The sequence below is a fragment of the Colias philodice genome, chromosome 17 (assembly GCF_061535455.1).
Source record: "Colias philodice isolate Cphi_HAF_F1 chromosome 17, ilColPhil1 Martin Lab GWU primary, whole genome shotgun sequence".
Lineage (NCBI taxonomy): Eukaryota > Metazoa > Arthropoda > Insecta > Lepidoptera > Pieridae > Colias > Colias philodice.
Genome location: NC_143102.1, coordinates 4,132,203 through 4,156,122, shown reverse-complemented (window position 1 = coordinate 4,156,122; position 23,920 = coordinate 4,132,203). Strand labels below are relative to the sequence as shown.

The following is a 23,920-nucleotide window of genomic DNA, read 5'->3' as shown; positions in this document are numbered from 1 at the left end:
GAGTTTAAAAATAAAGGTGATGCGTCACCCCTGTTGCCATTAAAGTATGTAAAAAAAGTGTGCGGAAGATATCTCATAGGAATTGAAGTACTTATTAATAATATGGTCTGGGCATCCACTGTCTAGTAACCAATTTATTTGACCCTTCTTTAGCTTATCATTCTCCATTGTTGTGTAAGTATTAGAAAATTTGGATGAATCTATTGTTAGAGAACCGAAATAGTCAGATGACACTCCAAAACGTAAGAGATCTAAGAAAAGTGACATATTGGAAGAAATATAATTGGAAGAGAAGCACTGCGAAAAAATTACTAGAAAGGGGTATGCAATACTACGGGAAGAAAAAATAAGATTCATGGGATTACGATAAAATCAAAAAGGAAAAAGCTTTAAAATCTAGGTGCCATTGTAAACTAAGTAGCAGAAGAGAAACATGATTTTCAACAATTTTTGTAGTTGTGGCATGGAAAGAGAAGAAAATGTATGTTAAAACGTTAACAATAGTAAACCGACTGTGAGAAAAAGGACGGAAAAAGAAAACTCGAGAAGAAAACAGACAACTTTTGGATATCGGAGAGTAGATGTTATTGTTCAGATTGTTCAGACCGAAAAAAGACCTTTGCGACCTTTGTGAAGCTCATAAATGTAAAAACGTTTCGGAGGAAAAATACAACAACCATATTATTAAAATGAAAAATGCTGCAAGAGCAGAAAAAGAAGCAATAAAAAAAGTGGTAAAGAAGTTCTAATGTTGGACATCTGTTTTGCTGTGCCCGAAATCCAATGCTTCAGCCTTGTACTACAAAACTAAATTAAGTGTACACAACTTTACAGTTTACGATACAAAACAATTAGAGGGAGAGTTTAGAGGGAGGTTTCGCACGTGGTCCGCTCTGTCTCGGCGCGTCAGCTGACGGGAAACTAATGCCATTATTAGCATTATTTGCATATAAAAGGATACCACAAAATATATTGTTGAAATATCCTTTGGCCATCGGACGTACTGACTCGGGATGGATGACATCAAAGGCATTTTATGAGTACGTGGCAAATCAATTTGAGCCATTTTTGATGAAAGAAAATATTACAAGACCTGTAGCTTTCTTCCTGGATGGGTACGTCTCTCTGTCGCTCCCAGTATGCGAATTTTGTAAAGAAAAAACATTATACTGACAGCTCTGTTGCCTAGCGCCACACATGCTTTACAACCTATGGACGTAAAAATGCTTGGAGCAAAGCAGTACATACTTGGAGGATGGAGAATAATGGCAGACGCTTGAAGCGAGAAGATTTTGGTCCCGTGCTTGAAAAAGCCATCAAAACTACTCTGCAACCAGAAATTATTCAAAATGGCTTTCGAAAGGCCGGCCTGTATCCCTTCGATGAAAATGCAGTTAATTATGAAAAAATACCTAAATCTTCTGCAGGAACTGCGCCAAGTTCTGGCACAAGTACACCTAAAAGTTTGAGCTCTTTAGAAAGCAGCAAGCACAAAATTACTTACCCTAGTACAAAATCCTAATTCCCCGTTTACCGGTTTTTTTTTTGCAATGGTAACACTAATACGGTCCTTATCATTCTTTACTCTATGGTCAGTTTCGCCATGTTAGACAGGTTACGTCAACTGTCAGTGTCACTTTTTCGCAAGATGTCCACGCGGTTCGGTTGTCGGTCAGCACGAGGTAAGAATATCTCTTTAAATCCATGTAATCATTTGTTTTTAAAGTGAAACTTTTATTACATCGTCTCAAACTTTTTGGTCTGTGTAGCGCATGTCGCGTGTATCGCGACCGTATCTGTATCGTAACCGACACGCGACACGCTACACAAAGCAGTGTTCGGAACCGTTCGAACAGTTTAACTTTTACCGTGGTTTCATAAAACCACACAACATTTTTATTTTTTCTATTGTTTTATGCCTGAAGTAGAGCCTATAAACATTGAATATTGTAAAATTATAAATCTTTAAAAGCAAACTATATATTTAAGGTGATTCGTGACTGGTCAAAGAAATTTGTACTTGTGGTGGTACGTTCGGACGTTATTATAACCGTGTTTTTTTTTATTGTAGCAGTAGATGACGAGCAGATATCACAACTTCTCAATAACTCTGACTTCGAGGACTCTGATGATGAAGATGTGTATATTCCTGAACCCGACGAAGAATCAAATAGCGACTCATCTTCATCTTCGGAATCCGAAGATGGAGAAGCAGAAGTTGCAGTACGCGAACGTGGACGTGGACGTGGTCGAGCCCAAAGTGCTCGTGGCCAACGAGGTGGGCGTAGCCGTGGTAGAAGCAGAAGTACAAGGGCGCGGCGTGTTCAAAGTGCAAGCAATGAAACCCATTTGGTGGGAACAATTCGAAAGAATAGGAGGAACCTACCCAAGAAAGTCGTGAGTACTAAACTCAAGAAAGGAGAATTTATTGCCAGGGAGAGTCGAGATGGTATTACTGCCATGAAATGGAGAGACAAAAGGGACGTGTTGGTATTGTCAACCAAACATTCAGATCAATTTGGAATGATAAAAAAACGTCGGGGCACTATGGTCATGAAACCGCAGATCATAATTGATTACAACAAAGCCAAAGGAGCAGTCGACTTATCGGATCAAATGGCAGCATACTCCTCCCCGTTGCGAAAATCTGTAAAGTGGTACAAGAAATTGGCTGTTGATTTATTACTAAATACTGCGATGGTAAATGCTTTGACTCTGTACAAGTCTGTGACTAAAAAAAACTTACAAATGGTAGACTTCCGGAGATCCATGATGATGAATCTTTGCAAAGCCCAAGAAAATCTTGTGGCAGAGCCTAACCAAAGACCAAAGAGAGAGAAACACTGCTTGGAAAAAAAAGAGGGCTTGGCTAGAAAAGTCAGAAGGACATGTCGCCAATGTAATGCAGATAACGTACCAGTCATGGGCAGCAAACAGGCTAAAACAAAGTCGATAAATGTCTCCACTTATTGCCAAAGCTGCCCAACTAAACCATTCTTTTGTTTGCCTTGTTTTAGTTTTAACAAGAACCACAAATAATTTTTTTTCGTCGTAAATTTAGAATAAGAGTGTCGTATTTTCATTATGTGTTTTATTTCAATAAATATTTGATTATTATTATATGTTTTATTGTCCTAATTAAATCTAAATAATATTTTCTACCATATCGTTAACAACAACCCTAGCATTCTTACAAAAACCCGGATAAAACTAGTAAGTTTCCATCGGATTTGAAAACCACGCAGTCCGTACCGGCTACTGGGCCTCGCGGCTCACTTCCATACGCGTTTTGTTTCATAGCTGCAGTCTGTGGCTTGTGGGAAGCGTTTACGTTGGACGTCACGCGGCTCACGGGTGACCACCATGGCTCGAACGGTCCGGTATGATAAGGCTCACCGATGAGCCTTGTGGCCTGAATGGAAACACTCGATTTTTCTTAAAGCGTTTAACGTGTTAGACAATCATACTTCGTTCATACTTTTTAGTCGCTTGTTGATTAGAGCAAGCAGAGAAGTAATTAGACACCTGCGTTCTATGTGTGATTTGTTTATTAGTGCGCGTAATTCGTGTCTGTATTATTATTTCTCATGTAGTGGAGTTGATTGGTGGGAGACAGGCGGCGACGCTGGTTTTCAAACAAAAGTGTGAACATTGCCAATCCAACCTTTTTTATCTAATCCGTGGTTTTAGTTAATTTAGAACATGTTTTGATATTTATGTACTTGTTTTAGGTTTCATAGATTGATAATTCAGTTAAACTCACTTCACGATGACATCTCGTGCGTTGCAAGATTTTGAAATTGAAGAGTTTTTGGAGGAAGAGTCAGAAACTGTCGATGCCTGTAGCGAAGAAGAAGAAGATAATTTGATGGTTGATGACGTACAAAGTGACTATGAGGATGATTTAGTAGACATTGTATCAGAGGAAGTTACAGAGGTGAGCGAAAATTTTCATATTCCTTCAACTTCAACGTCAAATCGAATCATCATATTGCCTCAAAGATCTCTAAAGGGAAAAAACAATCACTGCTGGTCTACAGTAAAAGGCCGTACTCAGACGAGAACTCCCGCTCTAAATATTGCCAGAACATCGCGAGGGCCAGCAAGAATGTGTAGAAATCTGTTTGAACCATTGTTGTGCTTTGATATATTTTTTACTCCAGAAATATTAGAAGAAATCGTAAAATGGACTAATGTTGAGATTGGTCAAAAAAGAAACTTGAATGATATATCTGCCACCTTCAGAGATACAACTTTTGACGAGATTAGAGCTTTTATTGGGATTTTATCATTGACAGCTGCAATGAAGGATAATCATCTCACGACTGTTGAATTGTTTGATATTTCATTCTCTGGCACACGTTACGTATCAGTTATGAGTAGAGATCGCTTCGTGTTTCTTCTAGCATCCCTCCGCTTCGATGACAAATCCATACGTTCGACTAATCGTTCCGAAGATGTTTTTGCTCCTATCAAAATAATATTGAATCTGTTTATTACCCAGTGTAGAATAAATTATATTCCTGGTTCTCATGTGACCGTCGATGAACAATTATTGGGATTTAGAGGACGGTGTCCATTCCGAATGTATATACCAAACAAACCAAGTAAATATGGTATTAAAATTCCCATGATCTGTGATAGTTCAACAAAATATATGTTTGATGCCATTCCCTACTTAGGTAAAGGAACAGAAACTAATGGACTACCTCTCGGTGAATACTTCATGAAGGAGTTATCCAATACAATCACATCCGTCCGATTGGTTCACATCCGTACCTCTAGCTAAATGTTTACTCAAAGAACCTTATAAATTAACTATAGTTGGTACATTACGCTCAAATAAAAGGGAAATACCGGAAGAACTAAAAAACACAAAGAATAGAGCAATTGGAACCTCAATGTTTTGCTACGACGGTCCGTTAACGTTACTTTCATACAAACCCAAACCTTCTAAGATAGTATATCTCTTGTCATCATGTGATGAAGATGGCGTCGTCAAATCGACCTCTGGAAAACCAGATATGATTGAATTCTACAATCAGACAAAGGGAGGGGTTGATTCATTTGATCAAATGTGTACACTGATGTCATGCAGTAGAAAGACGAATAGATGGCCTATGGCCTTATTCTACGGCATGCTCAATATGGCATTTGTCAATAGTTATGTTATTTATTGCCACAACATGCTTTCCAAAAAGGAAAAGCCTCTAAACAGACGCGCATTTATGAAACAGTTGAGCAATGACTTAGTAAAGCCATGGATGGAGAAAAGACTCGAAATTCCTAATTTGAGTCGCAAATTGCGTAAAAACATACAGAATATTCTACCAAAGTCTCCTGCCATAAACTCACCAGAAGTAGAAGATGATCCTCCTGCGAAGAAAAGGAAATACTGTGCCTTCTGCCCATGGAAACTCAGAAGAAAGACACAGTCTGAGTGCAAAAATTGCAAAAAACCTGTCTGCGGGGAGCATAAAATATTGACTTGCTCAGACTGCAAATAGTTCCTATTTTAAGACTGTTTTATTTAATATTACTATTTTTCATGTTTTCAATTTCATTGAAATAAAAAAAATATATATTATTGTTACTAGTTAAGTGTTTTTATCCAAAGAGATAGAGATACTCAATTTAGGTTATTTTTTTTTTCAGATAATTTTAGTTTATGTTTTGTTTTTATGTAAAATAAAGATAATACAAATTAAAACGCGTTTTTATTTCATTTATTAAATTCGTTTAATAATATCATTCAATAAATTTCATAGAAATATTAAAAAACTACAGTGTAATTCGATAAAAATTATGTGTAAGTCAAATCAACCTCACGTTATGCTATTAAGGGTACCTAAGTATGTTATGTATGTAGGGTTAAAAAACACAGGACTTACGAGGTTACTGGAAATTGCTAGGAAAGTTAAGAATGCCTTAGTACTCCAGAATTACGTACATTTACCTTATCTCAATTTTTAGCGGTCATATTTGATTTCTTTTAAATAAATAAATACATTACATATAATATTTGAGTATTTCTAGTAGCAAAACTCATATTTCCCAATTATATTATATTCAGGCAAATCTCGTAACTCCATTTTAACACACATGCCGCGAATTTTTATGATTTCTTTTATTGAAATAATATTCCTTTTCAATTTATAAGTATTATAAAGTATCACTACATAGTATAAAACAAATTCGCTTTCCCTGTCCCTATGTCCCTATGTCCTTATGTCCCTATGTCCCTTTGTACGCTTAAATCTTTGAAACTACGCAACGGATTTTGATGCATTTTTTTAATAGATAGAGTGATTTAAGGTTTATATTGACGACGCGGTTGGCGCAGTGGTAAAGTAACTGCCTACTGAGCCGACGGTCCCGGGTTCGATCCCCGGTCAGGGCAAATATTTGTGTGATGAACTCAATTATTTGTTCTTGGGTCTGGGTGTTATATCTATATATGTAAAATCAAATTCTTTAGGAAGAAACACGGCATTACCGTTGCCTGTAGAAAAAATATTAGCTTCCTGTCTTCATCTTATGGAAAAGCATGGCTTTGGATTAACTAAAACAGAAATGCTGGAAATGGTGGCAGAATTTGTGAAGAAAAACAAAATATCTACACCATTTAAAAACGGAACACCTGGTAATTCGTGGTTTACTGCATTCAAAAAGCGACATCATTTATCTGTTAAAAAACCTCAAGCGGTGGAGTACGCGAGAAAGAAAGCCATAAACCCATTTATCGTATACCCCTATTTCAATTTACTTGACAAAACATTAAATGACTTGAATCTTTTAGAAAAACCGTCCGCAATTTGGAATTTAGACGAGACAAGTTTCTCCAAAGACCCAGAAAAAACTAAAATCGTTGGACTTAAAGGACACGCGGCTACTAGAGTCATTTAATCGCCCGGAAAGGATAATACAACTGTTTTGCTTGGAATTAACGCGCTTGGAGAAAAAATGCCGCCACTGGTTATTTTTAAAGGCAAGCATATGTGGGACGAATGGATATCTCCAGAAGCTTACCCAGGCACAACTTATGCCGCGACTAAGAATGGGTGGATGGAAAGCGACGTATTCGAGACGTACTTCAAAAAAGTTTTTATCCCAAATATTGGGGATGAACGTCCAGTTCTGCTCACATACGATGGCCACGCGACCCATGTGGGGTTAAATATAATCGAAGAGGCTCGCAAAGCCAATATAACAATATTGAAATTACCAGCGCACACCAGTCACGTTTTGCAACCGCTTGACGTGGCAGTCATGAAATCATTTAAAGACCGTTGGGATCAACTTCTTGTGAAATGGCAGCGTTTGAATGTTGGAGTCACATTGTCGAAAAAAGAGTTTGCGAGGCTAATTGGAGAAGTTTAGATACAGATCGACAGTCAAGTTTTAAAGAATGGTTTTCGTAAGACAGGAATTTATCCTTTCAATCCTCAGGCGGTTGAAGAGAAGCAGTTCGACTCGTTGAAGTTAGAACAATGGAAAAATCTACAAAAACTTGAGTCCCAAAAGAAGCTTGAACAGATTTCAGAAAGTTCTCAAAAAGAATGTCCTAATTTTGATGACAAAGTTGAGAACTCTTCTACCAAAAGCGACCCAAAAACTCTTTTTTCATTAGCATTTAATTGCATTTCAAAAGTAGCGCACACAGCAACTTGTGAAGAGCTTGTCTCCCAGCAGCATTCAGATTCAAATAGTTCTCCTATGATTGATGCTCATGACCTAAACAAACAGGATGAAATTGAACTGGAAAATAGAAAACGTTTAAAAAATCAAGTACGTGAGGCATCCGAATCCAACGATAAAGACGTTTCAAATTCCAAAAGTGATGGTAAGCGGATCTAAGTATTAGAGGATAAAATTGTCACTTTTGAAGAACTTCTTTTGATGAAAGTTCAACCTGGAAACAACACAAAACTTAAGCGACAAAGAATGGGACCAGGAGCAGAAGTCATTACTCATGACGATGTTTTAAGGCGTAAAATGGAAGAAAAAATAAAAAAATATTAAGAAAGAACCAAAGGAAATTCAGACAAAAACACAAAAAAGTAAAGTGATAATGGAACCCGGTCCATCAGGTTCGATAAAGAAGCCTGCTAGTAAAGAACAAAAACAACAAACAATTAAGTCGAAAAAAGGGAAAGGCGTTGGTAAAAAGAGTTGTGTCGATGAAAAAGATCGAAAAAAAGCTATAAAAACTAAAAAGAAAAAGCGATATGAAGTAGCTTCAGACGACTCGACAAGTGTTTCGGATTGCATAAGTGAGTACGGTGATTCCGACATTTGCGACAGTGAACATAGTTTTGAAGAAGATGCGTCAACAACAGAAGAAATGGTAATATTGCAAAATGACAAAAGTAAATCACAAATAGTAAAAGAGATACCTGAGAAAGCCTGCAGCAAACTAGTTGAAGAAAGTAAAGAAGTTGAAGAAAATAGTAAGTTCGAAACAGAAAACTGTGAGAATAGTGGTCATTCAAATAACTTTATTTCAGAAAATGATAAACTAATACAAAAATATAGCATTAATGATATTGTACTCGTACGATACTTAATTCGGAAAAAATGGACATACTACGTAGGCTATGTAGAAGAACTAAAACCTGGTGACGACGAAATATATTACTCGATAACATTTTATAAGACTGTGAAAAAACCATTAAAGTTCATATTAACAAAAAAGAAGGACCATGATGATGTACCGAGCCTATCTATTGTAAAAAAAATTAGTCTTTGTCAAAATTCAGACAATCCCAAAGAATTTTTACTGTCTAACGATGATGACACTGTCTATTTTTTATAAATTCGTGATTTTAGCAAGTACTTACGACTGATGTTATTATAAGACTTTGTGGGGACTTACGACGTTCGGGTGTTATATACAACGCAGAGAAACAGATCTCGTAGTGATTAAGCAATTTTTTTCATGTGATGTTAGATTAAGCCAATGTCTTAAACTTTATTTTTGATTTTGTCACTGAACACTTCTTGTTTAAAAAATGCATATATGCACAAATGACAATAGCATTAGATTAAGCTAATGTTTAAGTATAAAAAATGCATAAGTATAAAATAGTAAGTACAAATGATTAGATTAAGCCAATGTTCTAAAATTTATTGTTGCTATTTGTTATATATAAGAAATAAAGATTTATTTTTTACATACTATTTTATTTACCAAAAAAATCGCAATAATTTTATTTTAAGGCAAGTCCGGCATATCTTCGGTTACAGTGGTCGAATGTTTACAACCACTGTCACTGGAGATATGCCGGACTTGCCTTAAAATAAAATAAAATAAATTATCTTTGAAATGTAAACCTTATTCTCAATCACATAAAACACATATTACAATGCCAGTTTTGCATCACTGCTAGAAACTGTTTCTATACATATTACCTCATAAGTTATGGTTATATTGCTACTAGACGGACTTACCTCAAACTGCACGGGAAGTCCGTCTACACGCTGAGTTTTAAAAAATATCATATAAATCTAAAGATTATTGCAATTAATATTATTTTTAGACCAATACCATAATTTCCGACGACACAAGTTACTTTAGAAAGCGTATTAGTCGATTCAAAAAGTTTAGTTAAACATAATTTTTAGAAAAGTATGCCGGACTTCCCTACATTGACCTTACATTGCAAACGCAGGCTGAACCCTACGAGTTTTATCAAAATAATGTACTAAGTATTATACACATTGAAAAGGTCTACAGAAAAGTCCGCGATGGTATATGTCTATCTCTTATGGATAACCCACAATAACTTCTTTTTGTCATTTACTTTTTACGACAAATAATGGCTAATTTTCGAAGCGATTTTAACCAATACAGCATTAATCCTTACCCAATTAAATACCTTGAATACGTTGCTCATTTAATATAGATCCATATGGCCCTTTACACCGTATGATTTAAGTGAATTTTTTCGAAGATATTACAGATTTAAAAATTGCGGGACGTAGCGTTTGCGGCGGTACCTACCGGCCGGCCGCCCGGCTATATATTTTATACCCGTGCGAAGCCGCTATGTTTTTATATACAACGTTCACAGTTTTTCTGTAGTGTATTTAGTATCAGCAATGCACCCGTGCGAAGCCGGGGCGGGTCGCTAGTTAATGTATAAAATCAAACAAACCTTCATGCAAAATTTTTCGTGGTGATGATTTTTGTATCTCCTGTAAAATTTGATGTAATGGAGTTATGAGGTTTGACACTTTAGCCGACGATATAATATATTCCAGTTGTTTGTTGGATAATGCACTAGTTTGTTGCTTGGACATCTTTGTCGTCCCACTCATCGTTGTCGTTAAACTTTTCGAAACTTTTCAACCACGGACTGCTGCCATGTTAAATAATTAATTCAAACAGCATGTTATAACTTCACTTAGTTATTTATTAAAGAAAAGAACAGTTTACATTTTATATATTATACCTATTTAACATTGCTATTTGCTTATTGCTAACGGCATCTGCCATCTTGCCTACTCGATGTCTCGATCACAGATTAAGTATTAGTTACTACGTAACAGATGCGACAGTGATGTTTTCCATAGTTTCAGTTGGCCAGTTGTGGCGCTGCTGTAGCCTTATCAATTTTGACAGTAATAAGTAGTGTTGCCTACTAGTTCGATATCTATATCTGACTATCGATACTTTAGTGAGGTGCCCATTGTATCGATAAAAATACTACGTACTAGCACAGATTAAGTACTAGATATTAAGTAAGCTCCAAGCGTTATTATTGCGAATAGGTATTAAAAATAAAACAGATTTCGTTTTCAATGTTTATTTATTTAATGCTCTTTTTCTTAATTTATTTGTTTTATATTTCATTAAAGCAATTCTATGGATTCCTGCCATTTTTTGCACATATCTCTCCTCTATTTAAAATTTTATTTATAATATTGCTCCAGTTATGGACATGAACCCTAGCAATATATGTTAAAAACATTTTTTTTAAACACATATTGTGTGTTTTCTGACACCCTAACCAGGAAAACTCCAAATCTTGAATTTTTTCTCTTATATTTGCCCCAATTTTGTTTTGGATACAGTTATCGTTTAAATAATTATGTATTATACAACTTGCTTCCCTGTACAACACTAAAAGTTTGGAACTTGGATAAACTAAATTACTATTTTTTAAAATAGTAATTTAGTTACAATACTTCATTATTTCCATAGGCAGCAGCCTGTTTAAGATTTTGTGTGGTTGTTTTACCCAAACTATCAGCAGTTATTTTGGTTATTTGCTTCATAAATTTTCTTTTCTTTGGGCAATTTTTTTTCATAAAATCTGAAAACAAAATTTATGTTACAATTTATTTTGATGATTCATTGTGGTGGTGTGGTTAATAATAATAATTTTATCACTGAAAGAGATGTGAAAAGCACTTGTAATGTACATTATATTACTAATAATAAATTACCTTTACGCTTTTGTATGATACTCTTATTTTCATGAGTAGTTTTTTCTTCTACTGTGGGTTCAGTTAATATATTTCCTGAAAATAAAAAAGTTATTTTAGTATTTGTAGTGAGCCCATCCATACAAAGACAATTCCACAGTTCCTATTCAAATGTTGTAAGCCCCAGATTTAAACAATGGCAGTTTAACTGTGAGATTGATAAGTCACATACAATAAACATATCTAAGTAACCACAAACTTAAAGATAGTGCAAGTGCACACTATACATATTGTGTGATCCTACATGTGTTAGTATATAATTTATGAACACCACATTTTTTAGCATCTGTCAACCTTAAAAAAAAACCTTTTTCTAAATCCCATGTCTCTTGCAATCTGCACTAATAAAATCAAAGTTAACCAGTAAATAAAACCAAATACTAACCTGCATCTTCACAAAGAGTATGAAATTCTATTTCTTTGCTTAAGGAACATGAAGTTTGGTCTGCCATATCTGTAAATCGGTAACAAAACAATTACTTTTAAATATAAAGTACCTACAAACATTACATACATATGAAACTTTGAATCTAATAACAGCTAATGGAATTCTCTTAAAAACAGCTTTAAAGTAAAATCTGAGAACATGAATAAAAAACTTACTAAAATTTACAAACATGGATTTATCAACCTATAAACTATCATAAATCACATACCTGTAGGTCTTTTCGTAACAACTGGAATAGCTGGAATGCATGATGGATGTTCATGATAATCATCACCTAAAACCAAATATAATCGGTGAGATTAAATCGCAAAGACTCCGATGGCTCGGCCATGTAGAAAGAATGGGGGAAGATCGAGCAGCGAAACGAGCGTACCTGGGACGGCCATCTGGACGCCGTCCGGTTGGCCGTCCTAGGTACCGCTGGAAAGACGAAATCGCCAAAGACCTGCGCACCCTCCAAATCGAAAACTGGCAAGAGATGGCGCAGGATAGAGTAAAATGGAGGCTCTTATTGTCGGAGGCCAAGACTCACTTTGGGTCCCTGCGCCACTCCAGTAAGTAAGTAAGTAAGTAAGTAAAACCAAAGAACTTATATAAATCTATACTTTATATTATTATACTAATATTATAAAGCTAAAGAGTTTGTTTGTTTGTTTGAACACGCTAATCTCAGGAACTACTGGTCCAATTTGAAAAATTCTTTCGGTGTTAGATAGCCCATTCATCGAGGAAGATATAGGCTATATATCACCATGCTAAGACCAAAAGGAGTGGAGCCACGCGGGTGAAACCGTGGAGCACAGCTCGTAACTTATAAAATCCTATCCTGATTACTATATTATAATTTATGTTAAATATAATACCATATTATAGGATAGCTTAAATAAAAATTTGAGTGCATAATACATACCTGCCCTTCCAATGACCAACATATTATCTGTAATATTTTCATTCTCATCTGATTCCATTTTGTGATAATTGTGATCACTCAGAGCATTTTGTACTGTAACAAGTAAATACATATGTAACATTTAAAAATATAATTCAAACACAAATAGAAGGAATGTAAAGTATGTCAAAGTATTTGTTTGGAGCCATGAAACCTGTCTTACCAAATATCAGCTATTCACATAATTTTTAATCATGTTATTTATAGCTCCAGGTAGAACTCACCAGTTTCACTGGAAGACAGGGGCACGCCGTGCGCGTATTTCGTCATCCGTAAATAGGCATGGGTATGAATGCCTAAGCCTCTTGCCTTCTTCATCGAACTGATATCTATCGAAGTGTTTCTCACAAACGCGTTTGTGTCGAAGTTGATCTTTCGACAATCCGATGAGGGAGGAATTAGTGGGCACCAGAAAGGACATCCACAGGTTCCTCAAATAATCATTCTGCGGAAAACAAAAAAGCCGATTCGTCGCATTGGTTGCGGTGCCACCACCGACACAGCACTTTAATAGTCCCATAGCAAATTTAGCACTTCTTTACAGTAGAACACTAGTCTATTATATTGTGAAAATCGAGAAAAAAATAATTAAATTATAGACACAATGGTCGTTTCATTCAAATAAATGTCAATTGTCATAACATGGCTTCTCAAAATGGCGCCGTAGCCGGAAACAAGTAGAAACAAAAAAAAAAGTACAGGAAGTAATGCAGCGCCACAACTAGCCATTTTGAAACTAGGCTGTCAGGGCCCTGGTCTCGATTCAAAAGTGTTTGACGTTTGTGTGTTGCCAATATAATGTACAAGAAGCTTAAGCGTCGTATTCACGGTCCATCTTGACGTACGTCCCGCCAAGGTCATACACGATGCACGACGCAAAACGACAGTGAATAGCGTTGACGTACGTCAATAATTATTATTATTATCTTGCTGGATGTGCACGACCAACTTTTCATCCAGCAAGCACCCCCACCACCGCGAACGTCGTGCAGATGGACAGTGAATAGCGCGGACGTACAGCAGATTAGTGTTGCCAACAGAAATTAATGTAAATACTTGGAAACGTGGCCTATTGATATGATTTTTTTGTGATAACTTAGTGAGTACATGAGCAAGCAAGAAACGGTTATTTTTGATTTTTATGTACACAGGAAATCCCAATTATCATTACTTTTGGATCAACCTTGTACACATGGACAGTTTATATTCAGAAGTTATTATTTTAAAAGAACTCCAAGGCGAATTGTTGACTAACACAGATTTTATGCAAAAGTCCACTGCAGAAAAATGGCAATTTATTTAAAAAAAATATCTTGACGAATTTGTTTGTTTAAAAAAAAATGATTAGCTATATACTCTCTGTTCCCGCCACTTTAGCATTTACTGAAAGAGTCTTTTCGGTCATGAATGTGAAGTGGCGGGAAGAGAGAAACCGAGCTTCATTAAAAGTTAATTAAAAATGAGCTCTTGAAATATATAAATTTAGATTTGGAATGTTTGGATTCATATAATTCATTTAAAAATAATGAAAAATTCTTAGTTACTGCAAAAAGTACAAAAAAATACATTTTTAAAAATATTTATTTACTCTTTATTTACCTCCTTTAAAATCAGATATACTCTATTTCTTCAAATAAAAGTTGGCAACCCTAGCCATGCTTGATGCGCGCACGATCGTCAGTAGGATACATCCAGCACCGCGGCCTTGAGCCGACGTACGTCGGGGATTGACCGTGAATAAGACGCTTTAGCAAAATTATATAGTTAAGCGTCTTATTCACGGTCCATCCCCGACGTACGTCGGCTCAAGGCCGCGGTGCTGGATGTATCCTACTGACGATCGTGCGCGCATCAAGCATGGCTAGGGTTGCCAACTTTTATTTGAAGAAATAGAGTATATCTGATTTTAAAGGAGGTAAATAAAGAGTAAATAAATATTTTTGAAAATGTATTTTTTTGTACTTTTTGCAGTACCTTAGAATTTTTCATTATTTTTAAATGAATTATATGAATCCAAACATTCCAAATCTAAATTTATATATATTTCAAGAGCTCATTTTTAATTAATTTTTAATGAAGCTCGGTTTCTCTCTTCCCGCCACTGAACATTCATGACCGAAAAGACTCTTTCAGTAAATGCTGAAGTGGCGGGAACAGAGAGTATATAGCTAATCATTTTTTTTAAACAAACAAATTCATCAAGATATTTTTTTTAAATAAATTGCCATTTTTCTGCAGTGGACTTTTGCATAAAATCTGTGTTATTCAACAATTCGCCTTGGAGTTCTTTTAAAATAATAAATTCTGAATATAAACTGTCCACGTGTACAAAGTTGATCCAAAAGTAATGATAATTGGGATTTCCTATGTACATAAAAATATAAAATAACCGTTTCTTGCTAGCTCATGCACTCACTAAGTTATCACAAAAAAGTCATATCATTAGGCCACGTTTCCAAGTATTTACATTAATTTCTGTTGGCAACACTAATCTGCTGTACGTCCGCGCTATTCACTGTCCATCTGCACGACGTTCGCGGTGGTGGGGGTGCTTGCTGGATGAAAAGTTGGTCGTGCACATCCAGCAAGATAATAATAATAATTATTGACGTACGTCAACGCTATTCACTGTCGTTTTGCGTCGTGCATCGTGTATGACCTTGGCGGGACGTACGTCAAGATGGACCGTGAATACGACGCTTTAACTAATATCACAGATTATTAGAGCGTTTACAATTTGCCCTTCCACATTGTCCGAATCGTTCCAATATCATCATGAGTGTTGCCAGAAATTTTTATAGAAAACTAAACTAAATTACCAGTTGATAAAAAAGGTGTAATTAAAAAAAATTGTAGACAGAGAATCCAATCTCGGAGCAATTAACAAGCCTGGAGAAGTAACAATTAATTGGACGTTTCTTATATAGTGGCTCTCTTTTATTCAATACCCTAATAATGCGATGGAAAGAGACAACACACTGTTATCTGCTTGGCATTCAAATCCACATGTAGCCACTTTTTGTTCTAAAAAGATAGTGCTTGCCACTTTATCGAATACTAAAATATCGATAAATAAAGATAGGTAATTTCAAATTTTAAGATTCGTTTAATTTGGAATTATTCATTTGCGATGCTTATTGACTGCCTTGCATTGTATGGTAGTGGTATTTATAAAAAATATTATTAGGTATTTCGGTTTAGGTTGTTTTTATGGTTTCATAGATTCATTCATAGAATTATACGGAACCCTTCGTGCGCGAATCTGACTTCCTGGAGTTCTTGGCTGCATTGATGGAACTCATATTGCTATAATCAGACCCACTGATCATGAAGAAACATTTCTAAATAGGAAACATTTTCATTCATTGAATGTTTTAATAGTAAGTCTTAAAATATCTGTCTTTTGTTTTTCCTTTTTTTATGTGCAATTTATTACTGACCCATGGTACATATTTCGCAAAAGGTAGCCTATGTTCTTTCTCAGGGTCTAAAGATTGTCTGTGCCAAATTTCATCAAAATCGGTCCAGTAGTTTATGCGTGAAAACCATACATACATACATAATTACAAACCTTTCCTTTTTATAAATTAGTATTTATTCAACATTAATTATCTGTATTTGCTTTAACAGACATTAATAACTCATTTATAAACACTTAGATATACCTACATAGAATTTAATATAATAATTAATGTATATTTTTTCAGTTATGTGATTCCAAATTAAACATTTTGTATGTGGATGCATCATTTGGTGGTGCAGCACATAATTCCTATGTTCGGAACCATTGCCCAATAAATTCCCACTTGCAAAGACTGGGACATAATGAGCATTGCTGGCTCTTAGGTTTGTACACATTCTTATTTCTATTTTTTTCATTAAATACTAAATCTCCATTTAATTTCTGTGAGCATCATATTATGAAGTATGCATAGAGTATAAAATATTATACCTGTTTTAGGTGACTCAGGATATGCACAACGGCCCTGGATGATGACACCCTGGTTGATCTTTTTACAAATCAATTGTCGTATCCTACTTACTTATATTATAAAAGCAAAAATATATTAGAATGGACATTTGATACTCCTTCACGTAAAAACTACTGAATGAGTTTTTATGGAACTTTACAATTATATAGTATAAACATCAGAATAACATATAGGCTACAATTTACCGCGGGAAAATAACTCATTCCTCCGTTTAAAATAAATTGCTTCAAATAAAACAAATAGACATTTATTTTTTCGACAACATTTTATTTCGATACTTAATTACCAAATTACAATATTTATTATTTAAAATAGATGCCACCTTAAACTTGTGGCACAGCATCTCTGCAAAGCACTTTACTTTTCTTCCCGTCTGATTCGAAATGATTAGAACAAGGCCGAGAATGTTTTGAAGGCTTCCAATTTTCCCTGTGCTATTAATTTCTTCCAAACTTCTTTTAATTGTTCTCAAGCCAGAAACCTGCAAAATATAACAATAAAATCCATTTTAACTTTAAAATTAAAACTCTTTTAAAAATGTATTATAAATAAATTTGTGGTGTGTTTTGTATGATACACTTTCTCATATTATGAATGCGAATGTATTATAGTGTAAATGTAAAGTATGTAATGTTACGATATATTTTCTGAACCACTAAATTGATTTTGAAGATTTTGATAGTAGAATGGATAAAATTAAATAAAAAAATTATTAATATTTATTATATTATCATTTTACATTATTAATTATTTCTTATTGTTATTTAACATTTTTAAAACATTATTTTTATTGTTTGATTTATTATTAAAGAAATAGCACTAAACCCGATCTTTTATTTTATTAACTTTAAAAAGTAGGTACTCACGTTTTTCTGATATTTCAATTAAACATATTTTTTTAACACAAGATATAATTAATACAAGAAATATTCAAATGGAATAAACAAACTTTATTCAGTTGGTAAACAAATTTAAAATTACATATTTATACTTTAGTCATATATTTTTCCTTTAATAACTTATTGAACATAAAATTTACCTATGATACATATTTATTTACATAACTTATCGATAGTTCAACACGCAATTGATACCTACCCATCCCTATTTGTCACACACAGTATCTATAGCTCATCTGCCTACGATGCGCACTAAAAGCATATACAGACGTTCCGATTCGGTTGGTGCCAACCACAGGTGCCAACCATCCGACCACGACCAAATCGGAAAGTGTAGAGAGCGGTCGGTCCGACATAATTATTATTAATATTGGTTGGACGTGGTCGGATGCGCCGGCGATACCGACCAAACCAACTTCCTATCCGATCCGACCAAATTGGAACGTTTGGAAGCTTTGTTCCGACCAAATCGGCTCATTTCATAGCAATTTGTGCAATACACGCGCTCTATACTATTGTAATATATACGGATCATAGTTGTACATACATTAAAAATAACTACGTTAAAAAAAACAACTTCAAAAAAAGAAAAGTAAAATGTAAAAAAGATTTGATATAATTAATTACTGCATATTATTTAGATATGCTATTTACTAAATAGTTTTGATATCGGTAATTTGTATAGTGTATGCACAAGTATATTACGTTAACACATTATAAATTAAATAAATTTATATCAATACCTACTTCAACCTAGTATTACTTTATACTTAATAGTTTTTGTAATACATATTAGTAAATACCTTTCAAAATCTATTAAATGTATTTTTAGCAAGACGTACCGACTAGGTACGTCTTTCTATGCTTGCTATTTAGTCATTTTTTCACTATCAACATAAAAGTTCATGTAGTACCTACTTAGAGTACCTATGATAAGTTTATTAAGTGATACAATCTTTGTTCACATTTTCTTTTTCTTTTTCTTATTACACTGTAATATCCTAAAATAATATTGTCACCCGTTCAAATATATTTTTTTTGTAATATGATTGAGCGCCCTATAAGACTGAAAATACACAAACTAGTGCTTTTTTGCTGTTGGTATACTGCCTTTTCGAAAATTGAGTTGACAACACTGAACATTATCGTCCGATAGCCACTGGGAATATCGATATCCGATATCCGATATCGGACCGGACAATGTGAAAGACAGGTACATATTTCATACATTTACTTCCCTCCGATATCGGATATCGGCTATCGGCTTCCGATATCCGATATCGGATCGGATAATGTGAAAACGCTCTGAAGCTGTAATAAGTATATGACTAAAGTTCTGTCCGGTGCGATCGCCCGTCAACACGCGCGAATTTGGTACGGTCCGCACCAAGTTCGGAAGAAAAAGCCATCGAACCGACCGTACCGTCAATAATAATAATTATGTCCGGCGGACCACTGTACACATCATCGAATATGGTACAGAGCGCACCAAGGTCACGGTGCGGTCCGTACCAAATTCGAACGTCTGTTTATACTTTACGGTGGTCCGGTCGCACCAAGTTCGAAAGTCTGTTAGTAATATGTATTATATTAAGCATTGGTCTCCGCGCGCGCGCTACGACTAGATACCGCCCCACCTAAAAACAATAGCTCTGTGAGTGCCACATAGATCTGTGGTGAGTGCGGCTGCGGCGCGGCAACTCATTTCTGTAGTGTGTGTTAGGTAATTTGTAAAGACGCTAGTGTGTGTGAAGAATTGGGCTGCCAGCTACATAAATCTTACCTCATAAATGGGAAGTCTGGCATCTTGGAAAGAAGTTTGAAAATTTTTTTTTTTCATCCTGACCTGGCCGGGAATCGAATCCATGAACATGCGAATCAAATCCACTAGCGACGCTACTATACTATAGTCACAAAGGTTGTTTAAAAGTAAAAAAGAGAAATAAAAAAAAAAGACGGGTTGCACTCCGGGAGTGCCGGCAGAAGTGAAAACTTGATTTAAATTAACGTTGAGCATGTTTGATATTTTGGAATGGTATCCGTCTTATGCTTTTTCGATCACGGCACGAGTTTAAGATTTTATACCCATTAACAGAAAAAGTGCTCAAAACCGCTAAAGAAGTTTTCACTTCAAAAATGGCGATAAACCCGATCTTTTATTCTATTTTTAATAGTGAAGAAGTCCATATGTTTTTCTGATATTCCAATGAAACATATTTTTTTAAAGTAGCTTATAATTAATATAAGAAATATTCAAATGGAATAAACACACTTTATTCACTTGGCAAACAAATTTAAAATTACATATTTATACCTTATTCATACATTTCTCCTTTAATAACTTAATGAACATAAAATTTACTTAAGATACATATTTATTTACCTTATCGATAGCTCAGTACGCAATTGATACCTACCCATCCCTATTTCTTACACACACATCTATATTAGAATATCTATCTATACTTCTATACTAATATTATAAATGCGAAAGTAAGATTGTCTGTCTGTCTGTTACTCAATCACGCCTAAATTACTGAACCAATTTGCATGAAATTTTGTATGGAGATATTTTGATACCCGAGAAAGGACATAGGCTACCTTTTATTTCGAAATATGTACCACGGGCGAAGCCGGGACGGACCACTAGTATTCTATAACACATCTGCCTACGATGCAATTTGTGCAATACATGCGCTCTATACTACTGTAATATATACTCTTAGATTTCGACTGCTTCAAAAATAATATTTTAATTGCTGCCTCGCTTTATTGGCGTATGATAGATGGCTTATTTATGCCAGTTTCTAAAACATTTTTCTATACTAATATTATAAAGAGGAAAGGTTTGTATGTATGTATGTATGGTTTTCACGCATAAACTACTGGACCGATTTTGATGAAATTTGGCACAGATAATCTTTAGACCCCGAGATAGAACATAGGCTACCTTTTATTGCGAAATATGTACCTATCACGGGCGAAGCCGGGGTGGACCGCTAGTCTTTAAATAAATCATAATATCAATTATGATTTTTTTTAAAGATTTAAAAAAAAAAATCAGAGGATCAGAGGAGAGGAGAAAAAAATCAAATTAAGAGGTTTTGAAGCTATGCTGGAAAACAGTGTTACATTAATTAACTATCGATATCTAAAATTATAACAAGAATATAATTAGGTACATATTTACTTCCATATTTGCTCTAATTTATTTATGCAACTAGGTACAAAAAACTAATTCTTTAAGGACAATTGATAAAAATAAAAACAAAATATAATAAGTAAATGTGCAATTTATTTCTTTAGAAGCCCTGATACTGAGTGATAATAAGTAATAATAATTAGCTGGAGTTTGGTCCTGTCAATGGCAAAACATTTATTTCTTTATTAAGTCTTATCTGTTCATTAATTGCTCTCCAAGCATCTTCTTTTTCCTTTTTAGTAATCGGTCTTTTCTTTTGCTTAGCTGCCACCATCTTTTTATAAATATCAATACATTCCATATCTACATGGTCTAATTGTTTCTTCAAATTAAGTCTTATCATCTCCTGCTTACATAAGCCTATCAAATTTTTCAAGTTCCTGCAGTTTTCCTTTCTAACCGCAGTTAGTTCAGTTTGACATTTCTTTATTTCAGCCAGTATTTCATCATCAGCTGGATTAGTTAGAGGAGGCAAGTCTTCTGGGTCCAAAATACCTTGTTCCACTAATTCTTTTCTTAAACATTTTTCCAGAGTCAAAGAATTTTTATAACTGTTTTTTGTGGTTGCAGATTGCTTTATTTTTATATCGGGCATTTCATATGACATGACATTTTCTTCCATTAGGGCTGACACCAGTCTTTGTGTGAGAGGACCCGTGATCATATTTTCTGAGTTCTTTTCAATCTTCTTTCGCATATTTGATGCATCAGGTGATAAGCCAGAAGACTTTTTATTTGGATTTGAAGCATTTTGATCTTCAGATATATGTTCATCTGCCCAGACTTCTGAGTAGTGTCTTCCCAAAGGAGGAATTGGAGGCAGGGTTGTGTTGCTGCTTTGGACAAGTAGCGATTCCAAAAACTTTATGTCATCCATTGTGACGGGAGCACAATATGGATCAACAGAATTCCAAAATTTGTAAGGAATATTATTCTTTGGTAATGCTAGTTGAGACATCTCTAGTTTAACAGAATTATCTGAATTATTTGCTTGGTCATTAGAATATCCATGTGACGCCCCAGATGAAGGGTTACTGTAGTTCTTAAACTTTGGCACTTTAGGTTGATTTGATATTTTTGCATAATCTTTGGTTTTAACCAATTTGTCGTCAGGAAATTTCCTTTTACCTGGATACTGAAGCTGCTTACCAGCCGCTTTATTTTTTTTCTCCCGTTTTGATTCATTTGTATCTATACTTTCTATTTCTCCTTGGAAATAACGAATGCGCAAAGCGGTATTACATAGCAAAGTTTCAAGCTCTAACTGTAGAGCATCCAATTCATCCATTCCGATAGGTTCATCTGCAGATCTTGCGGCAATAGTAGCAAGCCTAGGTAAAGTTACAGGATTGTCTTGTTGACGAATATAAGGTATTGGACAAATTTCCATTCTTGTTTTCCCCGCGGATATGGATCCAGGTATTTTCGCAGGTTTAGTGTAAGGAGATAAACCTGGGCTAGCAGGTTTTCCATTATCATGCCCCTTCGTCGCCAGTCTTCCTTTACTATTATGATGCATTCTTTTGCCTAACATTTTGACAATTTAATTTACCCGCGTAAATAAACATACACTAAAATACCTTAAGTGTAGATATATCATAGGATGCCCTCACTATTTTACAAAAGAAACATTACCTTAAACTAGTTTTTGTTTGGATTTTTTTCAAGTTTATCACGTTTGTATGCTGAAGTGTAAAAACATTACACTCAAAATGTTTACAATACGAAAACACCAAATGCAAACGCCAAACCCAAAAATGAACAAAATGGCGATTGGCGATTATGAACCAATGACAACGCTTTTTGGTACAGGCAATGTCAGAGATTATAGATATAATTGAAACATTTTTTAACCCCTAATTAATTCGATTTTATGGCGCAATGATAAAACAATAATGCAAGAGCTAATACAATATAATCTGATAAAAATAATACATACTTCCCAGTGAGACGAAAATTCCAAAGGTTGTTCGTTTAAAGTTATGTAGTTCCGAAGTATTTACGATTTTCTATAGAAACCTAGTTGAAATAAAATAATTATAGGTCTACCAGAATCTGATGGCATATTTATATTTTAAAAATAAAAGATTTTCATGTGGCAACTTTATTTGACAACTATCAAATTGGTTGTCAAATTATTGTGTTGATGATTAATTTTTAGGATTTTGTCTTCAAAATCTTCGAAATATCGATAAAACCGCTGCGATCACAAGCAAGAGGTGTTGTTTACAATGTGTATAGAAAAACATTCGATGAAGAAGGGTCAAACACATCACAATTTTCAATTTTAAAGTGCGTGAAAGATTTTATTGCTAAGTTGGACTTACCCGTTTTGATACTTTAAATTAATAATGTTGTTTGTTGATTTAAATATAATTTTATAAAAACTTATTACAGGAGTTTCCATTCTTGGCTATTTGTCAAGTCCAAGGTGTACAAGTCAATTTTATAATGTGTTAATACTTACGAAAATAAACATGATTTTATTTTATTATTGTTTTATTTTATAAAAAATTATAAACAATCGTTAATTGATATAGTAAATAAGTTTTGATCTTCATTATCATTACATCCATATTTTCACATGCCATAATGATATATACATATATTCAAATATAGGTATGTGTAAATACATAATATTATGTATTACCTTTAGAAAAGTAATATGTATATTATACATGTAATAAGTACCTACATAATATTACGTGGATATCTCATTATTAAATACAGTATTATCCACTTGTTTAATGTGACTAATGATATTGAGGACAAAATAAAAAATACGCAGTATCAAAATCGTTCAGTCCATTTTCCCTAGGGTTGCACACTCAAAATTTTGATTTCCCCAATTGCCATCAGATTCTGGTTTACCTATAAAAATTTTTGCAATGTCTGTAGCAGCATGCAGCCCATGATTGGCGTACACGGTGTGAGCGTAGG

At 34.5% G+C, this 23,920-nt stretch overlaps 3 protein-coding genes, 2 long non-coding RNA genes and 1 pseudogene across 6 annotated transcripts in view; 3 read left to right on the top strand and 3 right to left on the bottom strand.

Moving 5' to 3' along the window:
- The window catches only part of LOC149481007 (uncharacterized), a 43,506-nt gene extending 32,992 nt beyond the window's left edge, over nucleotides 1-10,514 (bottom strand). Inside the window, exon 1 of the long non-coding RNA XR_016316970.1 lies at nucleotides 10,158-10,514. This is a non-coding gene — a long non-coding RNA (uncharacterized LOC149481007). The remainder of the gene's footprint in view (nucleotides 1-10,157) is intronic.
- Nucleotides 881-3,386, top strand: LOC149481009 (uncharacterized). The gene is made up of 3 exons (XM_089706080.1): nucleotides 881-1,682; nucleotides 2,072-2,877; nucleotides 3,186-3,386. The coding sequence occupies exons 1-3, from the start codon at nucleotides 1,589-1,591 to the stop codon at nucleotides 3,384-3,386; spliced, it is 1,101 nt and encodes a 366-aa protein (XP_089562206.1). The 5' UTR covers nucleotides 881-1,588.
- On the top strand, nucleotides 3,770-8,894 carry LOC149481008 (uncharacterized; annotated as a pseudogene).
- A 278-nt stretch (nucleotides 10,515-10,792) lies between the features above and the next one.
- On the bottom strand, nucleotides 10,793-13,639 carry LOC149481006 (uncharacterized). 2 transcript variants are annotated; one of them, XM_089706168.1, is made up of 7 exons: nucleotides 13,112-13,639; nucleotides 12,849-12,941; nucleotides 12,147-12,212; nucleotides 11,876-11,944; nucleotides 11,452-11,526; nucleotides 11,191-11,318; nucleotides 10,793-11,115 (listed from the first exon to the last, which is right to left on the bottom strand). In XM_089706168.1, the coding sequence occupies exons 1-7, from the start codon at nucleotides 13,203-13,205 to the stop codon at nucleotides 11,092-11,094; spliced, it is 549 nt and encodes a 182-aa protein (XP_089562294.1). In that variant the 5' UTR covers nucleotides 13,206-13,639; the 3' UTR covers nucleotides 10,793-11,091. The 2 variants fall into 2 exon arrangements, with proteins under 2 accessions (XP_089562294.1, XP_089562295.1); XM_089706169.1 differs by lacking the exon at nucleotides 11,452-11,526.
- A 2,513-nt stretch (nucleotides 13,640-16,152) lies between these two features.
- LOC149481005 (uncharacterized) lies at nucleotides 16,153-16,918 on the top strand. The gene is made up of 3 exons (XR_016316971.1): nucleotides 16,153-16,267; nucleotides 16,595-16,733; nucleotides 16,849-16,918. It is a non-coding gene; the product is annotated as an uncharacterized LOC149481005 (long non-coding RNA).
- A 4,135-nt stretch (nucleotides 16,919-21,053) lies between these two features.
- Ada3 (transcriptional adaptor 3) lies at nucleotides 21,054-22,758 on the bottom strand. The gene has a single exon (XM_089705839.1). The coding sequence runs from the start codon at nucleotides 22,512-22,514 to the stop codon at nucleotides 21,120-21,122; it is 1,395 nt and encodes a 464-aa protein (XP_089561965.1). The 5' UTR covers nucleotides 22,515-22,758; the 3' UTR covers nucleotides 21,054-21,119.
- Nucleotides 22,759-23,920: the final 1,162 nt, after the last annotated feature.